The following is a 24,692-nucleotide window of genomic DNA, read 5'->3' as shown; positions in this document are numbered from 1 at the left end:
GTGTTGCCTTCTTGCACCTCCGTATTTGGATTAAACCAGTGTCTCATTTCTGTAGCTGAGTACTTGTTAACCTGAAAAAGAGAGCTGCTTTAAATCTCCCCCGCAGCCTTCTTTTTGCCGTCCTCCTCTGCTGTCTTCCCATCCCTAATGTCCACTTGATGCGATGCAAGCAAAAGAAGATTGCTTTTCACATCTTTGGGATTGATGCGTCTTGGTTACTCTAGTGGTAGCTCATCAAAATCGGTTGGTCTCTTGGCGCCGCTTAGAATCCTGGCATTTGTTTCAAGTTCTCAAGACAGTGGCTCAGCGGCGCACAAAGTTCTCGTGGGGCTTATTTATATTTAATGTGAATAAATAACATGGCTGTGCCAGGTAAGTCTGTTTTGCTTCTGCTTAAGCTATACAAAATGTGTGCGTAAAGTGTCCACACAAGCAGTATAACCTGTAATTGCTGTTGGAAAGATACTGAGCTAGGGGAAAAGAAAGTAATCAAGTTTCAGATGCTTGAGTCTAGCATGGGGGAGGCCATAAAGTACACAGTTCATTGTAGTCTGTACAATTTGCAGCACCAGGGATGTGGAACTCTGCTTAAAAATCTGCCTTCAGTAGCCACAAATTAGCTTGAACCTCGCCCTTGACCAGTGGGTTTCAACAACAACAATTTATTACTTATACCCCGCCCATCTGGCTGGGTTTCCCCAGCCACTCTGGGCGGCTTCCAACAGGAGAATAAAAATACATTAAATCACCAGTCATTTAAAAACTTTCCCAAACAGGGCTGTTTCAGATGTCTTCTAAACATCAGATAGTTGTTTATCTCATTGACATCTGATGGAACGGCGTTCCACAAGGCGGGAGCCACTACCGAGAAGGCCCTCTGCCTGGTTCCCTGTGACTTTGCTTCTTGCAGTGAGGAAACCGCCAGAAGGCTCTGGGCGCCGGACCTCAGTGTTCGGACTGAATGATGGGGGTGGAGACGCTCCTTCAGGTATACTGGGCCGAGGCCGTCTAGGGCTTTAAAGACTTCAACTGTGGCCCATGGAGCTGCAGTTGTCAAGATTGTAGCTGGGCTGTGTATATTGTGTTGTTTGGTTGCAGAATCCAGTTTTCTAAATCTGCTTTTAATTTGTGTCAAACAAAATCAGTCTTGTCAATCCCTGTCTAGCCCGTATGCTATCATGTAAAAATATTTTTGTCTTGCCCTTTTCTGCTTTTTAAGAAGGAGCTTCACGGAGGCTAACTATAGTAAAAGGCAATATCAATAAAATCTCAAAAAGCAGCAACAAGTTTAGCAAATCAGCAAGCAGATGCCAGGTACACAAAGTTTCCAACTGAGATGTATGTGTCTATATTGGGGATGATTAACCCTTTTTTTTGGGGTGGTGGTGCTGAAGAGCCACATTCACCTTTGGCCAGCTTTCTGGGGGCTGCATGGCTCTAGTGGGTGTAGCTACCCCATACTCTTGTGTATGTACACACAGCACACAGCTGTGCAGATCAGATGGGAGCTGTCGCCCTTGCCCCACTCATGAAATGGTTGCTCTGTTGATTGAGTTGTGGGTGTTTTGCATCCCAACCCAGTACTCTGATGGAGAGCTTTAAATCTCTCTACCCACCTCAGTGCCATGTCTACTCCCCACCCCCAGTTGCCAAAATTGGTGGACCCAAAGCTGGGGTTTAGACACCCAACATCTAGACAGTATGAGCTTGGAGGACTCAAAAGTGAAAGAGCTAGACATAGTCTCAGGGTAGGAAGTTTTGCAGCCAGGCTGCCTATATCAGGAATGCCAAGGCTTTATTCTCCAGCTGTGAGGTGCAATAATGGGGCCTCCCAGGAAGACATATGACATACGGAGGCAGTCCTTAAAGTTCTCCAGGTTTTGGTAAGGTAAAGGTAAAGGTACCCCTGCCCATACGGGCCAGTCTTGCCAGACTCTAGGGTTGTGCGCTCATTTCACTCTATAGGCTGGGAGCCAGCGCTGTCCGTAGATACTTCCGGGTCACGTGGCCAGCGTGACAAGCTGCATCTGGCGAGCCAGCGCAGCACACGGAACGCCGTTTACCTTCCCGCTGGTAAGCGGTCCCTATTTATCTACTTGCACCCGAGGGTGCTTTTGAACTGCTAGGTTGGCAGGTGCTGGGACCAAGCGACGGGAGCGCACCCCGCCGCAGGGATTCAAACCGCCGATCTTTCGATCGGCAAGTCCTAGGCGCTGAGGTTTTACCCACAGCACCACCCGCGTCCCCAGGTTTTGGATCTACTGTATATTTGGCATGCCTAGATGTGCTAATGTAATGATGCTGCTCTTAATTTGGAAGCTGGTCTACATTCTTTGAGCTGCCTGGCTTGCATGTGTTCCATTTACTTTTGGCTTCATTGTTGCCTTTTGCTTTCTCCCAGTTCCTTTGTATTTTTAGGCTGATGATCTGTTCTTATTAAGTCTCCCTCCCTGCAGGAAGGAATTGTTGCAAAAAAGTTGTTTCGGTTGGGGTCTCTCCTCATTTGTTGTCTATAAACTTGTTCACATTAAACCCTAGTTGCTTTATTATTATTATTACTATTATTTATTTATACTCCACCCATCTGGCTGGGTTTCCCCAGCCACTCTGGGTGGCTTACAGCATATAGTGCAATAGTGCAGTGCAGTGCCTGAACTGGGCTCATAGCTTCACAGCAGCATATATGCTTGCTTGCAAGGTCCTTTCACAATTGAGGGGACTTAATTCAAAATGTATCTACTTGTGGGTGGAAGCGAGTACCTTTTATTTACAAGTGCCTGGTACAACGCGCCTTTACTATCCATATGTAATTCTGGATCATTTTACAAGTACAAGACAAAAGAAGAATGCAGAATTCAGCATGTGGTTTTTCAAGTGAACATAAAAACTGACTGTCTCTCAGGGAAAAATAGTGAACGTTTTGCAATAGAAGCATGAGTCTGTATGTTGGAATTGTTTCGGATTTTCAGAAGCTGTCACCGAAGTTTCAGTTTAAATGTTTCTGGGGATATAGGAGCTGGTTCTTTTCATGCCTCCTTTTCTTTTCTTCCCCCCCAACAGATTGCAAGGAAGCGGCACAAAGTCATTGGTGGCTTCAAGAGTCCTCATGGCCATACCAGGCCACCAGCCTGTCTCAAGCACATCATCCTCATGCCCCTGTCTCAGATCAAGAAAGTACTAGACATCCGAGAGACAGAAGGTATGAACATGGGCAGTGGGATGTGGATTTTTGAGGACTAATAATGCAGAGTGATGGACTTCAAACGCTGATATGTTTTGGCACAGCTGAATAACAAGATACCTTCCAAAGAGGTTTCACTTGGGGGCCAGGGAGCTGGAAGTAACCATTAAAAGGAGCAGTGAGAGAAGACGGTCAAATGTCAGGAGTTGGAGAAAATCACTCAAGGCTTTCAGAGCTCACAGCCCTTCAACGAGTGTTTCCATGTGCCTTGGCAGAAAGCTTTGTCTAAAAATAAAGCTTCTCGTGTGGGCGTATTAACCTTTTAAGAACAAAGATTGATACGACTGGCGCTTGAAACTTAGACAGGAGTTAAACCCACAGTTCTGTCTTAAGAGCCTTCAGCAGGCTTGTGCAACTTTCTCTAGACCATCATTTATATGCCTGCATGTTTCACTGAAATCGGTGTGACTTCCTTCTGCAGATAGCATTGTAATCTTCTTAATTTCCTGCATGTGCAGACACTGCAATGATGTGTGGCAGAGCATCATTCTAGGGTGCTGGAAAGAGTCTCTTCCTGTAACTTCAGAAATAGTGTTCTGCATCAAGGTCAGACCTGCCTGGTACAAAGTTAAAGCTAACTGAAGTTAAGGAGGAAGCTAAGGGTTATGTACACTTTCCCTATCTGCAAATACCCACTGTGCCTGGGTTTGACATGAAACCTTATCAGTTGCCATCCTGGATAAGAATGAGCCTTGTTGTCGTCATCTCGACAATGCTGTTTTAAATCAGGGTTGCAAAGTGGGTTTAAGAGCATTCCCAGGTTCATTTTAACTTAGCTTGGTGACTTAGCATGTAAAAAAGCCAGCATGGTATAGAGCAGGTATGGGAAATCACTGGCTCTCCTTTCTCCTGAACTTCTGCTCCCATCATCCCCGCCGATTGCTATTGCTTGCTGAGACTCATGGGAGCTGTAGTCTTTTAACGTTTGGAGTGCCAAAAGTTCCCCACACCTGGTAGAGAGTATTGGCCTAGCGAGAGGAAGAACTTGGTTCAAGTCCCTGTTAGGCCATGAAGGCTGGTGGGTGCCCTTGGGCCAGGCACTCGCTCTTGCACTCCAAGCCAAACTTTCATCACCTGACTGTGATTGAAGGAGAGGGAAATAAGGTTGAGAGGCGACTTTTGTTCATAGGCGGTGGAAAGTTATGCACAAAATCCTATGTCTCTTTCCTTTTTCCAAAAAAATATTTTTTATTCATTTTCCATTTTTTAAAAAAACCTTTCATATTAATAACAAATCAAACCAAATATTTCCACATTCAATAACAAAAAACAATATAGCCAATTATATAATCCGAATTAATTAATTATAATGGGACTTCCCGTGTTCTGGATTTCAAGAGCTAAATGTCCAACCTTTATCTTTCTGTTATCTTCTTTATTACTTCACAGTTTTCCAATCCTGATACTGACAATCTCCTCTCTCGATCCGTCAGTCACCGGTATAACTCTCTATCTTGTTTTATTTGACCATTCCTTATTTCTATAATCACACAGGGGGCTTAATATTTTGAAGCACAGTCCTCCTCGATGACCCCTCCTTTTTCTACTGATTGTTGTTCTAATAGGCTCTGGTTCTTTCCTGATCCCTAAATTTCTTTTTGTTCTACGTTTACCACACCATTCAAATACCTTGATTTACTCTCCCTTCACTCTAAGGTCCTTAGAACAATTTGTATTTAAAATGTTACGTGAGTTGTCGAAAGAAATAATCCCTGAATACAAGCAGTAACAGTTCTTGAAAGCCAGGGCATAACTGCAAAACACATGGTCTTTTAAAAGCATCATACACTATATGGTGAGGTTGAAAGGTTTGGACCTTTGTCACTGAAGGTGTGGCAATGCCATTCGCCTCTTGCTTCCGAATTTTGTGCAGTGTCTTCTTTGTTGTGGCTGAATGTGGATATTTATCTTCTGAATCTTTATTCTGCTCACACGGCTTTGTAGACTTCACTGTCCCCTGAGATGCTGTACCTTGTTTTGGTGGCGACAGACCTGTAATGGTTAAATAAAGCATCCTGCACCTTCACTACCGCATAAAAACCTTTGTTGAACTTCGTCCCCTTGTTTTCTATGGGTGGGAAAACTGACCCACCTTATGTCCAACATGTGGTGTTTTCTCAAGTATTAGAAGTCCTGTGCACTGGTTCTCCATTGCAATGTGCAGGACGTGTTTTTAGACTTCCTTCTGTAGCCCACACACATGGCAGCTGAAATGGGGAGACGCTGCTGAGATGAATATATGAAGAGTCAGTTCTGTGTGGAGATGGCCTGCACGCTTCTTTGATATTCAGGCTTCTGAACTTCGGTTCTTGTGCTGACCTAGGACAATACTCAGTTGTCCACGCTCCCCTCTTCCTCTAATAGTGAGTTGCTAAGATTGTTGACTGATCTGTTGCTGTTTTTTGCAGAGTGCCACAAAGCATTTGCGTTAGTTGTGCGACCACCGACCGAGCAGAGCAACTTGTTGTTCAGCTTCCAGATAACGACTGAGGAACCTCCCAAGGAGAACTGGCTGAAGATGCTGTGCCGGCACGTAGCCAACACGATATGCAAAGCAGATGCTGTAAGTTCTTGATATCAGAGCTGACGAGGGGGTTGTACCTTGAACCTGTTTTAAATGTGTAGAGGTTTAAGAGATCTATGTCAGATGGCTATGCCAGAACTAACAGGCCAGGCCCACTGGTAGCATGTCTTGTGGCAAAGGTCTGCAAGATGGGACAACTTCTCAGAAGAGCTTGCTGCCAGTTCATCAAGGCTGTAATCTCTTGGAGACTGTATCTGTACTCAGTGAACTTAAAGCGCATCCTGTTCTCATAGTTGGCAAAGCAATGGTGTCAGCAGCATCAGTGAGCACAGCAGTATATGCAAGTCAATCGTGGAGCCAAGTGAGGGTGTGAAACCGGATGTAGAGGAACAGGGTTTTTCAATGGTGTTTCAAATAAATGTGGCTTTGCTTAAATGTGCAGAGCCTCGGAACGTAACTCCTGCGTAAATGGGGAGTCGCCTGCATTTATAATTTATTTACAGCATTTTTACCCTACTCTTCAGCCAAGAGGTGCTCAAAGTGGGTTACATACAGTCAGAACAAAGCAGTCCTTACTTGCAGGCTTACAATCTAAAAATATGCAACACAATAGGGGAAAGGGGCAGGGAGGGAAGAGGAAAATCAAAATCAAAACTCGGGCACCAGTTATTAAACAGTTGCTCCTGGAACGGCCCCCTGGCACAGTTCAGGGGCAGGAGGTGCCTGATGGAACTGTCCACAGAGCCACAACTCAACATGTTTGTTTGGATTCAGAAAAGACCCCTTGGAGTTAAATGGCACTTAACTCCCAGGTAAGGATCAAAGCCGTGCGAACAACAACAATGCTCTTGTTTGCATGTATCTGAAGAAGTGTGCATGCACACGAAAGCTCATACCAAGAACTAACTTAGTTGGTCTTTAAGGTGCTACTGGAAGGATTTTTTTTTGTTTTGACTTGTTTGCATGGTATGCTTGCCTGGAGTTATTGCCGTAACAGGTGCAGCACATCTGTGTTTGGAGTGCACTGTTGCCCTTAAATAGGGGTGTGTAGCAGCTCTGTGCATACTGCAAATAAGGAGGTGAATTGGAGTGATGTGGCCCATGATTTCATGTTTCCAAGTTGGGTCGTGCTGTTAACAAGCTATATTGTGGGGGATCAGGGACCTCCTAAACTGATTTCACTTCGGGCCTTCTCTCCCCCGCCCCACAAGATGAAGCCTGACAAATCTCAGAAGAATAGGTGCACAGGGCCCTTTTTTCTTTTCTGAGAAACGAAACCAAGCTGCCCAGAGCTTTGGAAGGGTGGGGTAGGGTGCGGGGATATCTTGTTTTGCTAGACAGGCCAAGCTTTCAATCAAAGTGAATTCTTTTTCTGAATCACTCCAGTGGGTGATTGGGAGGGGGGAATGAAGTAAATAAACCTCTCCATGTGGGTCATCTTTCTCTGAGCTTTGGCTGTGATAGCAGGACATACGGAGTTAAGTTATTGTGTCAGCCTGCTTCTTTCCCAGTTTTTTTCATAACAAGTAACCTGCTTGTCTGCACTTCTGCTGGTTTCCCACCCAGGGGCAGCTTCATCATGCCTCCCAGCTTTCAAACTTGATTTCCCACAAAAAAATAAAACAAAACAGAAAACAGAAAAATGATTTGTATTTTCCCACTCCAAAATGGGAAAGTCTGCATCTATGCACCTATTTTTTCTGAGATTTGGCAGGCTTCATGCTCTCAGAAGGGGCATTCATGCCTGCAATTTGCAGCTAATTCTGGCAGAAAATAAAGCTTAAGAGGTCTTTTTTTATTTAAGGGGTCCCCGCAAAAAACCGCTGGATGGCTCTGCCTGAAGTTTGGCAGGCTTAATGCACTCTGAAGGGGCTCCCTTGCCTACAAATTTCACCCACTTATGTGAAGGGTTGGTTTTTTTTTGGAAGGCTACAACAGTTTTTAGATTCCCCATATAGTCAGTGGGTGTGAAACAGAACTTGGGATCTAACAGATCAGATTTGAAAACCTGAAATAATGAATCCAATTATTCAGTGTGGTTCAGAGCAGATTGGGTTGCTTGCAGACGCTGCCAATACAAGGTGAATTTTGTTGCCATTAATCATCCCTAATAAATAGTGTTATATGGAGATCTGCTTTGCCTGCCCACCTGTTTAGTATGAGGTAGCATACATTAAATTGGCATAGTAAGTCATCCTTTCCAGGAAGCCTGTTGGGCCGTGAACGTTAACTCACTCTCTCTCTCTTTTGTTTTATAAAAACTCCAAAACAGCAAAATAAAAAGTACCATTAAAATAATTTAATCAAATAGTTTTGAGCAAAGCAACCATTCTTTTAATTTGTTGTTGATCGCTGCCTTGATGTCTGTTGGGAGAAGACAGAATGTGTGTGTGTTAAACAATTATTTTATTTCCAGCAGATCCCGCATGTGCACCATTAGGCTTTTGGTGATCACTTGATTGATTCATTCTTCTAGGGAAAGACGATTGCCTAATGTCAGTTGTGCATGCCTATGCTTAGAAAAGTAAAAGAACGTGGCGCTGGGACTCTGTCACTCAGTGGTTCCAGAGAACAAACCTATCATAAGGTGCCATTTGGTTTGCATATTACTCACAACACACCCCAATTCTAAACATTCTGTATTTCAGTGGAGCTGATTTAGGGTTGCAAGTGATCCAAGGGAATTTATTCAACGAAAGACATTGTTTTATATAGTATTCTATGTGTCTGCTGCTTTGGTGTTGGGCAATGTCTTATTCACTGGTTTGTGCTTTTAGCCTTGCCCGATTCCTTTAACAACTGAATTTTTTGCAGTTGTCTGAAAAGGAGCAATGCACAAGTTCTTGCTCGTGTGTAAGAGTTCTCTGTGGTCAGGACACCCAGCTGTCCTGGTGTGATGTTGGGGATGGGGCTAAAAGCACAGCATTGCCCTATGTATGAAAAACACACAGTTGTCAGGCTGAAACCATGTACAAGTATATAAAGCCCCATTATATCAGATTCTTCTGACTGTACTTAGGATTTGACTCCTAAATGTACGAAAGAGCTGTCTTTGAATAGGCTTTTTCCTGGCAGAGCTAAATACAGTGGTACCTTGGTTCTCAAACTTAATCTTTTCAGGGAGTCCGTTTGACTCCCGAAACTGTTCGAAAACCAAGGCGCGGCTTCCGATTGGCTGCAGGAGCTTCCTGCACTCAATTGGAAGCCGCGTCAGACGTTTGGCTTCCAAAAAATGTTTGCAAACCCGAACACTCACTTCCGGGTTTACGGCATTCGGGAGCCGATTTGTTCGGGAGCCAGGCCATTCGACTACCAAGGTACCACTATATCTTTTAAGACCTCTTAAAAACATGGAACATTTCATGGTTGAAAGTGTGCTGCCGTTGAAAAAGGAAGTGGTGTGTATTTTAGCTGCTGTAATAAACTCTGAATGCTGAGGGATCTCCATCACTAGGTTAGACTGGACTTAGGAATGGTTGCCACCTTGTCAGTTGAAGTCACAAACTTTCCCTTTTCCAGACTAAAGGGACTTTGCTTTTTCATAGCGATGTGTACACTGACTTCCATACCCCACATGGTGGCAGTAAAGCCTTTAATTTTGCTCTTTGTTTTTCCTACCTGCTGGCTAAGCAGTAGAGTTCTGAAGGTTTGCAGCTCCTATCTGGAAGGTTTTGTCTTTGGTAGTGAGAATCTGAGGGCGGTGCCTGAGAATTTGAAGTCTGCTGTTGATTTTTGAAACGTGAATCTCTTACTTTCACGGTGGCTTCGCCTTCGAGTAAGTTCTCAAGCCTTCTTTCCTTTGCAGGAAGATCTCATTTATGCTACTGATCCGGATTCCATTGAAGTAAGCACGAAGGATGTGGACAGCACACTGAGCAGGGCATCCCGGGCCATTAAAAAAACATCCAAAAAGGTACAAGGTTTAACTAATAAACAAATGCTATTCTGAAGCTATCTTCTCGCATCAAGGTTTTTCATTTGGGGGCAAAACCCATTCAGTTCCCTTCCCGGTGACAAGTTTTATTGCACTGGAATATTTGAGCCTAAATGTGACACTTGCACATGCTCCGCACATCATGAGAGAATGAATGTAAACCACTGACAAATGTTTCCAGAGGTATATTGTGCAGTAGCCCTCAATTGTGTAAGGAGCTTTTAGCTGATGTATGTGGTCTTCTCTCAATCTTTTATGTGTTACTATTCCAGCACAGAGTTTGAGAGTTTGGCACCAGTAAAAAGATCATAACTTTTTCATGTTGAAACAAATTGTGACAAATCTGAGGGGGGTAGGGCCTTGTTAGTTTTGGGTTTTGGTTTTTGACAGTGAAAACAGGGGCCTTTTATGTCACTTCCACTATTTGGCATTTGATTCCACTATCTACAGTTCCCCCACCTTTCTATATCCAGGGTGTGACTGTTTCTCTATGTATGATTCCTCCTCCCTCATTCCTCTCAATATAGATGTTGATCCTGCATCTGAGGAAGTGAGCTCTAGTCCACAGAAGCTTACACCATAATAAATGTGTTAGTCTTTTAAGTGTATTAAGAATCTTGGTTGGTTTGTGTTGGGGAAAAAAAAGTAATATAATGTTGTTTGGCTAGCAAATCTATAGCGATATGAAGTGTGAGGCTGGAATAGGCATGAATGGGAACAAGATGGTTGGATGGCTTTAAAGCAACATTAGGCAAATTCATGGAGGGTAAGGCTGCATTATTAGCCTCCATGGCTATATTGCCAGAGGCAGTATGTCTCTGAGTACCAGTTCCCGGGAATCACAAGTGGGGTGAGCGCTGTTGGACTGCAGATGTGTTGGACACATCTGGCTGGCCACTGTGAGGAGAGGATGCTAGACTAGATGGGAATCTGGCCTGATCCACCAGGGATGTTATGTTCTTACGAATATATCAAATACATTTAATCCTTGCTGCTTTGGCTAGTGGTAAGCAAAATGCAACAAAATGTATCAGCGCAGAACAGCAGAAGAAGCCTTACTGAAAAATGTGGAATCGATTTCCCCGTATTTTAAATAAGGGTAACACTGTAGTCTTTTCTACGGTTTACTTAACGTGGTTCTTAAAACTCTGCAGGTCACACGAGCCTTCTCATTCTCCAAGACACCAAAGAGAGCGCTCCGGAGAGCATTGATGGCGCACAGCAGCGTCGAAGGAAGGACTTTCTTCCCAGCTAGTGAGAATTACTTAGGAGGACGCGTTGCCAGTACTTCATCGCTAGCTGTAAGTGACTTTTCCCAGAGAAGTCTTGAATAATATAAAAGCCCCGAGTGGGGAGGCAGGCTCCTGCACTGTTCTTATTTCAATAATGAAGCTTATTGTAATCATGTCTGTTAATCTCTCTCCGGAAGTCATAACACCTGTGTGGTCAATGTAATTAAAAGATCTCAACTGTAGTAGAGAAATCCACTCTAAATGTCAGGCAGAAGTGAGCGTGCCTGGAGGAGATAGTGAGGAATGTATCTTACAGAAGAAAATCTGCTCTCTTGTGACCAATTAAAGACATTTGAGAAAACAAAACGTTTCAGAAACTGAGCTACGAAGGTGCTCAGAGGTTCTGCAGCCATGAAAGAGAGAACAATCTGAGCGCAGGAAATTCCTTTTTGGTAGATAAAAGTTGGGTTGTGGGCTAGGGTGCATGGGAAACTGCCTTATGCTGAGTCAGGCAATTGAGCCCATCTAGCTCAGTATAGCCTACACTGGCTGGCAGCAGCTCTTCAGGGTTTCAAATGTGGTCTGTCCCAGCCCTATCTGGAGATGCCAGGGTCTGAACGTAGAACCTTCTGCACCCTGAGCAGATTCTCAAACACTGAGCTATGGCCTTCCTTTAGGGGAATTTGGATCTTATTAAATGTCTTGTGGTTATGTGTTCTGGCAAAAAAGGGCTTCCCAGAAAAGAAAGAAAAAAGAAAAGTGACAAGGAGTAGTTAAAAATATTACAGCTATAAAGATTAATCAAAAGCATGGGATGGAAAGACACTCTTGAATCATATAGATAAATGTGCATTTGGACTGTTAGTCCCTTTGGAGGAGCTCCGTTCAATGTTTTGTGATGGCGTCTAGCGGTACTAGGTGAATGAAGCCAATGAAGGGTGGCTGGCCTTGTCTCCACGGCAGGGCTGCTTGCTCCTCTGATGAACTGTTCAGCTAACCACAACAAGCACGGCCAAGTTTTCCTTTTCTACATCAGGCCTTAAGGGAAATAACCTTAAGAGGGTGTCCTTGCACCGTAACAGCACTTGAAATGGGAATGCTCAATATCTCTTGAAAACACAATTTGGTGCTGCCATCCTGCCAGGCAGTGTCTACCATTCTAAACTGGATAGATAGACCTCATTCCCAGAACATACATAGTTCTCCAGCTGTTGTGAGCTGGAAATTTCTTTTCTCTGCTCCATTGCATCAAAACCCATAAAATGTCACAGTTCTCCACTTAGTTTACCTGATCCCAACCCACTTTTACTGATATTATGAAAGATCCCAACCCACTTTTACTGATATTATGATGTTGGTATTCTGGGTGAGCCTCTTAGAGCAGAGGGTTCCGCAAGCCTTTGAATAGAATTTTTGCAGACTCCAAAAGATTTTTTTTGCCCAGTGGAGGAAAGGGTGCAGATGTTAGGTCTGTAGATGTTAAGAAAAGGGGGCTATTGTTAGATGAGTAACTAGTTCTTTCCTAAAAGTGCAGACGATTTGTTGGGCAGAACCTGTCTCTGAACTGGGAGATAAGGCTCAATACAGCCATGATGGATATGCTGGGTGGTTTTGAACATGTTCCTGTGTCATCCCTGAAATGGCAATGTTGACCAAATCATTTAATGACTCCTATCGCAGGGGTAGCATAGAGACCGATGAAGACTGACCTTTAAGCCCAGTAATCTCCAGTTCAGTCCTTGTCTCTGCAATGTGCTCACCCGATGGCCTTTGCCAAACTGGTCAATTTTACTGGCTTTAGGTCCACTCATAGACACTTCACTTGTAATATCGGCATTTATTGTTGCAATGATGACTGTAATGAAGTATGCAACTTACTCCACGTACTGCTAAGTATTTTCATGGAAGATGAATGAGCAAACATGGAGATAGCCACTGAAGATGAGATCTAGGCCATATCGTGCCATTAAAAGAAATCTACTCTTGCAATTTAAGCACAGTGAGCACTTTATAATTTGGATGTACTTTGATATATAAACTCGGTCTGAAGGCTTCAACTAGGTGGTGTCATACACCTGCGGATCTCTTCTTAGAGCCAGAATTGCTTTAGTGCCCCCCTCCTTCTCCCACTCTACAACACAACAGGCATTTCCCAGCAGTAGAATGTCCTTGGGTTGAAAGAGACTTTTGTTTTGGAAGGTATAAATTACTGAAATACAGAACAGAGGGATTAGTCATACAGGTGGAGCATCGTAATCTCTGAAAGGTAAATCTAGTTCAAGCACATCTTGGACTGAAGAGCTCAAAGGAAGCAGTTAGTACATTGTCCTTGGCTTGTCAGCCTGGCCAGGCTCTTCCTTAATCTAAAATAAAATGGTACGGGGAGAAGCACAATGGGAGATCGTGATAGATCTGGACTGAATGCGATGTGTGGATTAACTCTCCGTTCCCCTCTTCCCACAATGTTTTTAGATTACTCGCTGCGCTTCTACGTACAGTTTATGTGAACCGGTTAAGCACATTGTTAGTGTGCAGCGTTCCAACTCCGTTGATGGGAACTCCCCGAGCTCTAGGCCTCGGCCTCTGATAGCTGCTTCCCATGGTGTAGAAGGGAGAGTTGCTTCCAGCTCTGACAGCCTAAACACCTGTTCCCTGCCCAGTCCTTGCCCAGTCATCAGCACCACCAGAGAGGAAGCGACTGATGACCAGAGGGCCGCCTAAAGTGAGCTCTGCCACCTCCTTGTTGGGCACTTCTCGGAGGCAAAGAGACTGGCCTTAAATACAGTCTGTCTAACATTTTCCAGGTTCTGGGCCTCTCTTAAGCACTCTTTCACTTCTGTCCCAAAATGCTTGAATTCCTTCATTCAAATTAATGGTGTTTGCATGGTCACCACTGATACTGATCTTGCTATGGGTTTCTTTCCATGTTTTCTGGCATTTTAAGGTACATATGCTTTTTTTTATAAAACAAAACTATGTGGCTATTTACTTGAGAAAAAGGTAGCTTTGACATTTGGAAGTTCTGTCCATTCCTTCAATCTCTTGCAGAGTGGGTATGTGGCAGAATTACTAAGATAACTGGACATCCTAAAAGAAGTCATTTGGCTAAAGTGACCTGCAGGGCACTATTTTGGGGGGTTAGGAGCTCCTATAAAATAAATTCTTGCACCAATTACAATACCCTTTGCCTGCTGCAAGCTGTCAATATTTTTAAATGACCTTGAAGCTTGCCCTATCCAAAAACAAAACCTTTGAGTTGTATAGCGATTGTGGATAATTGTGATACAGTTGTAAAATGTATAGCGATCTATAATAGTCCGAGAGGGTTTTTCTATCTTTCTTGCCCTTCTTTTAGACACCACTTTGAAAGCACGAAAATGCAGCGAGGGCAGAACTGCTCTTGCATACGTTTAAGTAGAAAGCAATGCCTCATCTTTATTTCTCTTGAGGCTTGGCTACATTAGAAAACCTTACATGTCGAAAGGCTGAGTTGGAGAAGCTGCTGCTTAATAGAAATGCAACACACACACAACCTCTCAATAGTGTTTCTGAAGACGTATGTCCGCCTTACTTGCTGACACTTTGAAAACCTGGATTTTAAAGCGGGGAAGATCTCTGCTTCCTTGTGATCCCCTTGAATCCGCCCTCCTTTTCCAGGCACACATTAGAAGTATTTCTTCCACGGGAGATGTATACACTTAATATTTCTTCTTTTCTTTGAACAGGGCATCCACTCTCCGTCCTTGATCAACCTGCCATCAGTGTTTGAAAAGAGGAGCCATACTTTAAGTCGGTCAACTACTCACTTAATATGACATGGACAGGAAATGGAGTTGCAACTTACAATTTTGACTGACGGAAAGTGGTCTAGCTTTTTGAAGTGACCATTTACTGACATGAACAGTGGTACTTAGTTAGCACTTAGTGGGAATTAGTAAGCGTTTTAGATAACACTAAATTAATCACCAAGAGTTGTCTGATGTGCCTACTAAACAACTGAAGAACTCAACCTTGGCTTGGAGAGAACATATTCCTTTGCACAAATCATCCTATTGGCATAATGGAAATATTCTGCTTAGTGTAAACATTGCGCAGTGACTTTATGAATAAACCAATGTTGGACCTGCCTGCGGATATTCAGAAGTTGCTCACTGATGCCCGCACTGGCTGAGGATTGCGGATTTCGCTTTTAAAATAGTGTTTGTATGTTTAGAGGCTGACGGTTCGAATTAACCATTGCATAGACCAATATCCAAAGTGAAACACTTGCTTACTGTTTAAAGTATAAATCTGTTTTTTTAAAGCCTAAATTATACTTCAAGCATGATGAAAGTGCATCGGTGGCAGTGGTTTAGTGGAAATATGCAAATGGTTGGCCCCACATGTCTGTTGGTCTGACGCTCTTTAGCTGCTAGGTTTTACTGTTGCCCAACAAAATGCAAAATCACTTGAAGTGGAAGCCCCTAGAAAAATCACTGTACTAAATTGTATTTATAATTTTTGAATGGGGACCATTTTTTTAATATAAAAAAGCTATATCTAAAACTCAAGTGTAACACTTCAATTTCTTAATATACTTAGTTTTTGTGCACAGATTTTCTATGGAGATGAAAATGTAGATCTGATTTCAATATCTACTGCTGCTATTTTTTATTATTCAAAGGCTTTCATATAAAAATGTTCACCTTGTTTTCTTTAGGTTTTTTTTTATACAGTATTTTCTCACATCTTAAACTTTTTAAATATCAAGTTTTCAGGCTATACTTCTAAACTCCCTCTGAAAATTAAGTTTCTGCATACAATAAACTTGGTTTGTTGCTGTCCATTTATGGGGGTTGGAGTGGGTGGGATTTCTAATTTCCCATTTTCTCTTAACCACTGACTGCTACTAATAAGTGTAACCTGTGCCACTTTTTTTTACTACTTGTATCTTTTACAATTCTATACTGGCAGAAACTTGTGTAAATAAATAGAGTGGTTTGTGTCGCTTATCTTTAATTTTTCATGTTAACCCCTGCAGATCCCACCCTCCCAAGTTCACTGAATAATTTTTGCAATATCCTAGCAACACAAACAACGTGCATCCTATTCAGCTGCTTTTGAGCATTTCTTAGAGTGGAAAATTCACCAAGGACATTTCTATTACTACTTACTTTGAACAATGAAATCCTCTCCCTGTTGAATTGCTCCTTAAACTTCTTTCCTTCTTCAAAGAGAGAGAAAGACTGAGGGTCTGGAGACAACAGCGCTGCAGAGATGACAATACGCAGAATCTACTGGGTGGGAATGGAAAAGCTTTTGTGGCATTATGGGTGCTTGATCAGTAATTGTGAGTGCCAAAGCTTTTCTGTGTCACAATTCTAAAATGCCCAAATGTGAAGTGGTAGGGCCTTCAAAGTCCACAGAAACAAGCAAAGTCTGTGAGACCTTGTGATTGCCATCACCCAGCCCACTTGGACCATGTGCTGTTTGAGGAACGGCAGTTCCTGGTTAGTAGAGTGTACCGCTCTGTTCAGCCGACCATTCTATCCTTTAAGTACTTGCTACCACCAGACATATGGGACGCGGGTGGCGCTGTGGGTTAAAGCCTCAGCGCCTAGGACTTGCCGATCGAAAGGTCGGCGGTTTGAATCCCCGCGGTGGGGTGCGCTCCTGTCGTTCGGTCCCAGCGCCTGCCAACCTAGCAGTTCGAAAGCACCTTCGGGTGCAAGTAGATAAATAGGGACCGCTTACCAGCGGGAAGGTAAACGGCGTTCCGTGTGCTGCGCTGGCTCGCCAGATGCAGCTTGTCACACTGGCCATGTGACCCGGAAGTGTCTGCGGACAGCGCTGGCTCCCGGCCTCTAGAGTGAGATGAGCGCACAACCCTAGAGTCTGTCAAGACTGGCCCGTATGGGCAGGGGTACCTTTACCTTTTACCACCAGACATCCTGCCAACCTAGCAGTTTGAAAGCACCTCAAATTATTATTATTATTTTTATCCCACCCATCTGACTGGGTTTTCCCAGCCACTCTGGGTGGCTCCCAACATAATAATAATAATGCGGTAAAACATCAAACATTAAAAACTTCCCTGAACAGGGCTGCCTTCTGATGTCTTCTAAAAGTCAGATAGTTGTTTATTTCCTTGACATCTGGTGAAAGGGCGTTCCACAGGGAGGGTGCCACTACCAAGGAGGCCCTCTGCATAAGGGGTGTGCAAGCCAGTCGTTTCCAGCTAGTTCAGTTTTCTGCTTCTGTCTTTAGATCTTGAAATGCTTAATAAACAAGAAAAAGGAAAAGGAAAAAGAAATTGCAGTGTAAGAGCCCTTTTAGCGCATAGCAAAGGGCAGCTCTCTTAACTCCTGGGGATAACTTATAAGCAACAGGTACTCTCACAACTGTTCCACCACCCCTGTTCAGAAAAGAACACAGATTAATCATCATAGTCCATAAATGCTTTAATAGCTTGCAGTGAGAATATATGCCTCTTCAAACAGCACTAGGAACTTTAAATAGAACCGAGTGACTGGAACAGTAGAGTACAGTGCTGACATAGGGAGAAAGATGTTTGCCTTTAAGGTCGTAACTAATTCCACCCTTCAACAAATCTCAACCCATTTCATCAGGAGGGTTCCTAACCCTAAAAAGGTGACAATTTTAATAGCAGAATTTGTTACACTGCCAGACTGTGGGTGGGCAAACTATTTCAGCATTAAGAAGACTGCTCATCGTGGGACAAGCCACAGTTTGCACATCATTAGCAGGTTTCTTTTTTTTAAAAACCCACAAAAAACTACTGCTATATAAGACTTCGTTTCTTGTCTCCCAGCAAAGCACAACCTATTGTTAGAATGTAAAGCTTGAAGTTAAAACTTTTGTGCCACTTTGTGGAGCCAAGAAACAAATAGTCCTCTTCTTTTTGGCAGCTCCTGCCTTTAGAAAGCTGACAGTCTATCCAACCTATCGTTGTCTTGCGTACTATTCTTTCACCGGAGCCATGCTGTTTTTAAATAGGTTATTTTAGAATTCCTCAAGAACCACAGACCAAGTCCATAGGAGCTGAAAAGAAGTTAAGAAATGGTGCAAAATACAATATATTGCAACAACAGTACCTAATAATATTACTATGCAGGCTTATCTCACATGTTTTAATGCACAATTGTTGCAATAGCTTTTATTTTTGTTAGCATTAATTATTTTTAATATTGGCTTTTGGGTTGTGAAGGTCTTGGACTCCATTTTCCTGGTCTACTTGTTTGGACTGTTGCTTATTATATGTGGATGTGCTTGCTTTTCCTGTTTGTTGCAGATCTTGCTGGTTTGTCCATTGGAGATTACAAGGCTAACTAGCTTTAGACCTGCTCAGAAATTACAGCAGTGAAACTCTGTAGTGGATATAAGAAATTGAACATCTCTTGTCTGAGAGTGGGAAAATTAAAAGCTCCATACCTGAGACTGTTACCTAAGGGGGCTGCATGTGATTGTCTAACTGGCTTTCCTTTCCTTACCCCTCCCTCTCACAAAGGCACAAATGTAACTGGGAATCACAGACATTTATTCTACACTGGCTCGCAAAACAGAGTGTTTACAAAATATAAGTCTGGAAGAACCTTTGGTCTGATTCCTTCGATCCTTCGACTGAGAAGTGCAGCGCTTATATGGAGCACTCTGGTCTCACGAGGAAAAGGGTGGGATTGTTTGTTTCATAAAATGTATATTCCGCTCGATTGTAGGGAAAACAAAGCGGCTTGCAAAAAAACAACAACATACACACCATAGAATTATCACTAAAATAATTTTACAGCCATAATTTAAAATGTACAGAAAATGGCAACCACAATAGAACAGACTAAAACAAATTAAAACTTCTTGTTCTTAACTCTTCCCTCTATAAAAGCAGGGGGTGGTTAGCCTTCTCTTGGCTGGGTTTTTTACTTCCATGAGGGATGCATTTGGTCAATGAAAGATAGTTCTGATACAACATAAGGTTCTCATTGAAGGTATTTCCTTATGTGAAGGTTTAGGTAGTATTTCAAAGAGAACTGCACCACTGTTTGAGCATGACTATTACATGCATGTGATTTCGGGTGACCTATTTTATTTTATTTTTTTTGCCCAAAGGTTATTTGTTCCAAATTTTCACATGCTTTCCCCTCTGGAGAGTGCTGCATGCAGAAAAAAACCCAGCTCTTGATATTCTGCTCTCTGTGTTGTGTGTATGTGTGAGAGAGGCCTGTAGATCCATCCTGGTATTAGGAATCTTCCAGAGTTGGTGAAGCTTAATTTGCAAAACAGGAGGTGGCAGACCTCCAAGCTTGATCTACTCTGTTGAGAATGTGAGATCAGTGGTTATAAACAAAATGTGCTTCTTTAATAACACTTCATTTAAATTTAGCATGCACAACACACATTGCAAGGGCTGTTTATGCTGAACAAATATATGGAAATTGAATATTTGTTTGCTTCCATGGTGCTTTAAAGGGGTAAGTGCTAAGCAATGGATGTGTGCTCTTGTGACATGGCACACTTAGTGCAGTGTTTCCCAACCACTGTTCCGCGGCACACTAGTGTGCCGCGAGATGTTGCCTGGTGTGCCGCGGGAAAAATTAAAAAATTTAAAGTTTTTTTTTTTAAGTCAAATTTTCGATTGGGGCGCCGTCACTAGATGACCCCTGGGGTTCCCTCCCTCCCTCCCGCTCTGCGCCTCCCTCCTCCTCCTCCTCCTCCTCCTCCTCCGGGGAGGCCCTTCCTGGCTCTCGGCCAAGGCTTGGCGGCTGCCACTCACTCACTCGCTCGCCCACCCGTCCCTCCATCCCTGCACCCGGCCTCTCCCCCTCCGTCCCCGGCGCGGGGGCTGCCGGGATCCGTAGTCCCCTCGCCCTTGGTCTCCGCGCCCGCGCGGGGTGCGCGAACTACATTTCCCAGCGTGGCCTGGCGGGCCGGGCGTTTTGTTTGAAGCGCTCTTCTCCCGGCCATGGAATGAGCGCAGCGGCGGCGGCCGGACGGGCAGGGGCTCTTCCGCGCAGACCCCGCGCAGCCTGCCTGCGCCCCCCGGAGATCAGGCGGCAGGATGGAGCCCGGGGATCCCCGCGGAGGCGGAGCGGCAGAGGCGGAGGCTGCCCCCCAGGTAGGGCTGCGTCCGGGGTTTTTTATTTTTGCAATGCTGCATCCGCGCAGGAGGGGACGCATCGGACCGCGGGGAGACCCCTTGGCGGGCGTGCAAGGGAATGCATGCGTGCAGGCGTTGCATGGAGTGCAGTGCAATGCAATGGCAACGCGGCGCCCTGCATGCATGCATGCAACTTCCACCGGCGCTCCGGACTTGGCAGGTGAGGGGGGTCCCCAGTGGGTGGCAGAGAGAGCCGGGAGGGCGAAGGGGAGCCGGGGGGGAGCAGCGCTGCTCCCCGAGCCGAGCCCGGGGGGAAACTTTGGCGTCGTTGCGCCGGGTGTTGGAAGCGGAGGCTGGCGGGGGCCCCTCACCTGCAAAACCTGGTCGCCTCTCATATATTTCGTGCATTGCATTCATCGCCCGCTTTCTCCTCCAAGGAGCTCCCGGGGGCGCGCGTGGTTCTCCCCGTGTTATCCTCGCAACAACAGCCCTGCGAGGTGGGTCAGGTGAGTGGCCCAAGGGAGCACCCAGGGATTGTCCTGGCCAGGTGGGGTGATTTGAACCCTGCTCTCTGCCCGGTCTTCGTCCTCATTTAGCCCCCACATGTGCATGACTGTGCATGACTGAGGTTTTCCCCCCTCGTCTTGGCTATGGTGTGAGTCTGTGCTGTTAATTAATGGGGTTCTGCCTTCGGAGAAGATGAGCCAGCCCTCAAGGAGGTGATTATGTAATTTGCTAGCAATTCATGTCCCTCCCGGCGTGACGCTGCGCGCTGACGTCACAGGGCTGTAATGGTGGTGTGCCTCGAGATTTTTTTCATGAAACAAGTGTGCCTTTGCCCAAAAAAGGTTGGGAAACACTGACTTAGTGGTATATGAACCTCGATGACAAGCTGATGAATGAGAGTCCTCTTGTGATGGAAGAGACGCTCTTGAGTTAGAAACGCTATTCCAGCAGAAATGGAAAATGGCTAAAAGCATGATCTGTTGTGCTTTGGTCTCCCATCAATGTCAGATGAGTTTGCTCATCTGTTCACTCCTGCTTAAGCCTCCCAGTGTACAAAGCATGTGGCACTAATTTGGTGCTCAGGATCACATGCATGGGGAAAGCACTAAAAGCAGCATTTGATACAGAATCCAGCTTTCTGAGAATCTTGACTTCAATGTTTTAAAAAGGCAAGTTTCTAGCTTGTGTGGCTGAAAGGGTATGGGCGATGCCTAATGGAATCGTGGAAGCTAGCAAGATGACTCACTTAAGATTTCATTGTCCTCCTCCCATTCCTAACTAGCAAAACTTGTTTAGTCGTTTAGTCGTGTCCAACTCTTCGTGAACCCATGGAGCAGAGCACGCCAGGCACTCCTGTCCTCCACTGCCTCCCACAGTTTGGTCAAACTCATGCTGGTAGCTTCGAGAACACTGTCCAACCATCTCGTCCTCTGTCGTCCCCTTCTCCTTGTGCCCTCCATCTTTCCCATCATCAGGGAGTCTTTCAGGGAGTCTTCTCTTCTCATGAGGTGGCCAAAGTATTGGAGTCTCAGCTTCAGGATCTGTCCTTCCAGTGAGCACTCAGGGCTGATTTCCTTAAGAATGGATAGGTTTGATCTTCTTTCAGTCCAGGGGACTCTCAAGAGTCTCCTCCAGCACCATAATTCAAAAGCATCAAAACTAAAGGATGTCAAACAAGTTTAGATTGGGCAGCCTGCATAATCCTTCATTTTGCACGATCAACACACAGTGGTACCCAACTAAATCTTACTCGGTACGGACCCACTTAAGTAAGTGGACGAAAGAAAGTTGTTGACTTCAGTGGCTGTACGTTGAGAATGACCAACATTGGATATCACCCATAATTTATTTTGGTTGTAGAATGAAATTTCCCCAAGACTCCACAAGCATGAAAAGAAAGCCCCAGAGTTGCTAGCATATTCCTCGCTGACGCCTTCCAATCATATGTGAAGTGGCTTTCACTTAGATCCCTTTAGCTAAAGGATGTTTGTCCTTGAGAACAGACCAAGGGAAATATGGAGCTGCAAGTATGAAATATTGTAAATGCTACTCCAGCTACACAAAGCCCAAGCAGCTTAATTTAAATCACCGGAGCTACACTTGATCCAAACAGGGCATACACTATGCTACAGATGGGTATAGGTGTTTTACTAATTTATTTCCCTTCCTGTTCAAGTTTTAATTTTGTGGTGTAGATAAGACTCTAAATTCCATAATATAATCCAGTCCTCTCTGCCCCTATTTCTCTCCCTGCGTAACCTGAGGAATTGAAGGCTAAAAGGCCCCTCCATCATTGCCCTATTCTGCCTAGTACAGAGCTGAGTCGGAAGAACCAAGGAAAGCTTACTTTTTCAGAATATTGTGGGGTGGTTTTTTTTTTGTTCTCTTATAAGTCCTGGCGAGCTGCTGTGTGCACTTGTCTTGTCCTTTTCCTCATCCGGAAAGCATAGCATGCTCAGCATTAACCTAGTTATAGAGTCTTCTAGACTGGAGTGGAGTGGAATATAAATCATACGGCTCAGGAGTTTTGTTTCGTGCACCTTTTCAAAATGACGGAGCCTGCTTGCTGCTGGTTGCCGTTCGGAGTGACGGGGAGGGGGAGAGACAGAGAAGATACTAACTACCTCTCAGCATCAGTGTCCTTATAAATATGCAAACTCTCCCTTTCTTTGCCTAAAGAGGAGGTGATTTATTGACTATATTGGATGGGAAGCGCCTCCATTGCTTTCTGCTGCTCTGCGATGGCAAAGATAATATTTCGGTTACTTCCGCAGCGTCTCAGCCTGGGGTGAAAGTAAACATGAGCACAATTGATTTCCAAAAGAGTCCTGGGCCCCCCACTTTTCTCTCTCCTCTGCACTGCACTGTGTTACAAGTGGAACGGCGAACGAATCAGGCTCCCAATTAAAAAAGTAGTGGAGGCTCGCACCTTCTCAGATCAGAAGTTTCTGCTAGGCTGTGAACGCTAGCAAAGCTCTATGGGTAACAGTCTAATTATTTGATTTTTTTGTTGGTGCTGCTGTGGACTTGAAACAGTTCACAGCTATGGGAGCAATGGCTGGCAGCCTATTAAGGACATAAGACAAGCCCAGCCGGAGCAGACCAAAAGCTGATCTAGTCTGGGATCCTGTTGGGTGGCCAATCGGACGCTTCTAGGAAGCCCCCAAGCAGGACATAAAGGCAATAGTCCTATCCTGCTGCTGTTCCCAAGAAACTGGTACCCAGGATCCTGCTGACTGCACCTGGAGGTTGCATATAGGCATCCTGACGAGTGATGGATTTGTCCTAATCCCCTTTATAAAGCCATCTAAGCTGGTTGCTTGGAGATAATAAGGGGACAGGGAGCATCTTTGTTCTAAACTTTGCGGCTGGAGCTCTGTCCTTGCATCTGGTGTCAAGTTTGCTGAAAATGCAGAGGATAGACAGGGTTCGAGGGTTTGGGGAACAAATATCTTGTTCTCATCCTGCCCGTCAAACTGATGAGAAGCTTAATCGTTAATATTTTAACTGGTATTTTTTTTGAGAATTAATCAACCCATGGCACATTCTGTTTCTTGCATTTCTATAGCGCTGTGGGTTAAACCATGGAGCCTAGGGCTTGCCGATCAGAAGGTCAGCGGATCGAATCCCCGCTACGGGGTGAGCTCCCGTTGCTCTGTCCCTGCTCCTGCCCACCTAGCAGTTTGAAAGCACGTCAAAGTGCAAGTAGATAAATAGGTACCACTCTGGTGGGAAGGTAAACGGCGTTTCCGTGTGCTGCTCTGGTTCACCAGAAGCGGCTTAGTCATGCTGGCCACATGACCTGGAAGCTGTACGCCGGCTCCCTCGGCCAGTAAAGTGAGATGAGTGCCGCAACCCTAGAGTCGTCCGTGACTGGACCTAACAGTCAGTGGTCCCTTTACCTTTACCTATGTCCCCTGTTAAAGCTACCTTGGCTAATATGGTGCCCTTCGTATATTCTGAACCATGTCTCTAGCCATCCCTGACCCCTGGGCCATGCTGGCTGGGGCAGAGGGCACTCTGTTGTAGAAGCCTGTTTGAAGGTGTTCGAGGCAGTTTACAACTTTAGAAACGAAAAGTATGAAAAACATAAGAAAACAGCAAGCAGGCTTGTCACCACGTCTTTGCTTTGGGTGAGGATGACATCGAGCCCTGTTTTCCTCATCCTTCCTTGAAATATCACTTTGTATGTTTTAGTATAATTGAAAATGTGTCCCTTCTCTTTGATGATGGAAAAGCTAATGTTCTGATCCCTCCATGAAGTAAAATGTCTGTAGGCCATTTTAGCTTAGGTGGCTAATATGAAATTCTGCATTGGGGTTTTTCATACTTTTTTTTTTTTAAGCGAAATGATAGCGCTGTGGGCGAGAATAGAGAAAGGTATCTAATGGTGCCTCAATGGCTCGGCATGTTCCCTCATGTGCCATTTCCCCTCATGGATCTCTCCCCATGAAGGACAATGAAGCCTTGAACTTTCATCTACAGAATGGGACAGTTCACCCGCCAGGATTTGAGGCCATTTCCGCAATTTAATTCATTCCCAGCGCTAGAATGGTCCTTAACAAGAACGGCATATTTTAATTTTAACTTTTTCCAGCTTTCCATTGTTAAAGAAAGCGTAGGAGTTCTTTATGAGGCGGTCAGCACCCACCCTCTGTGCTGGA

General features: G+C 44.6%; 1 protein-coding gene across 13 annotated transcripts in view; it reads left to right on the top strand.

The window, feature by feature from the left end:
- ECT2 (epithelial cell transforming 2) overlaps positions 1 to 15,922 on the top strand; it is a 43,387-nt gene extending 27,465 nt beyond the window's left edge. For 9 of the 13 annotated variants that reach the window (XM_028731590.2, XM_028731589.2, XM_028731587.2 and 6 more), the window contains 6 exons: positions 3,061 to 3,199; positions 5,650 to 5,804; positions 9,571 to 9,678; positions 10,854 to 11,000; positions 13,404 to 13,653; positions 14,657 to 15,922. In XM_028731590.2, the coding sequence (XP_028587423.1) occupies positions 3,061 to 3,199; positions 5,650 to 5,804; positions 9,571 to 9,678; positions 10,854 to 11,000; positions 13,404 to 13,652 (798 nt within the window). In that variant the 3' untranslated portion in view covers position 13,653; positions 14,657 to 15,922. The remainder of the gene's footprint in view (positions 1 to 3,060; positions 3,200 to 5,649; positions 5,805 to 9,570; positions 9,679 to 10,853; positions 11,001 to 13,403; positions 13,654 to 14,656) is intronic. The other 4 variants (XM_028731595.2, XM_028731594.2, XM_028731596.2 and 1 more) reach the window with 1 other exon arrangement.
- Positions 15,923 to 24,692: the final 8,770 nt, after the last annotated feature.

Source organism: Podarcis muralis, chromosome 6, assembly GCF_964188315.1.
Source record: "Podarcis muralis chromosome 6, rPodMur119.hap1.1, whole genome shotgun sequence".
NCBI lineage: Eukaryota > Metazoa > Chordata > Lepidosauria > Squamata > Lacertidae > Podarcis > Podarcis muralis.
The sequence above is the reverse complement of the archived record's forward strand: the minus strand, read 5'-3'. Positions and strand labels throughout refer to the sequence as shown.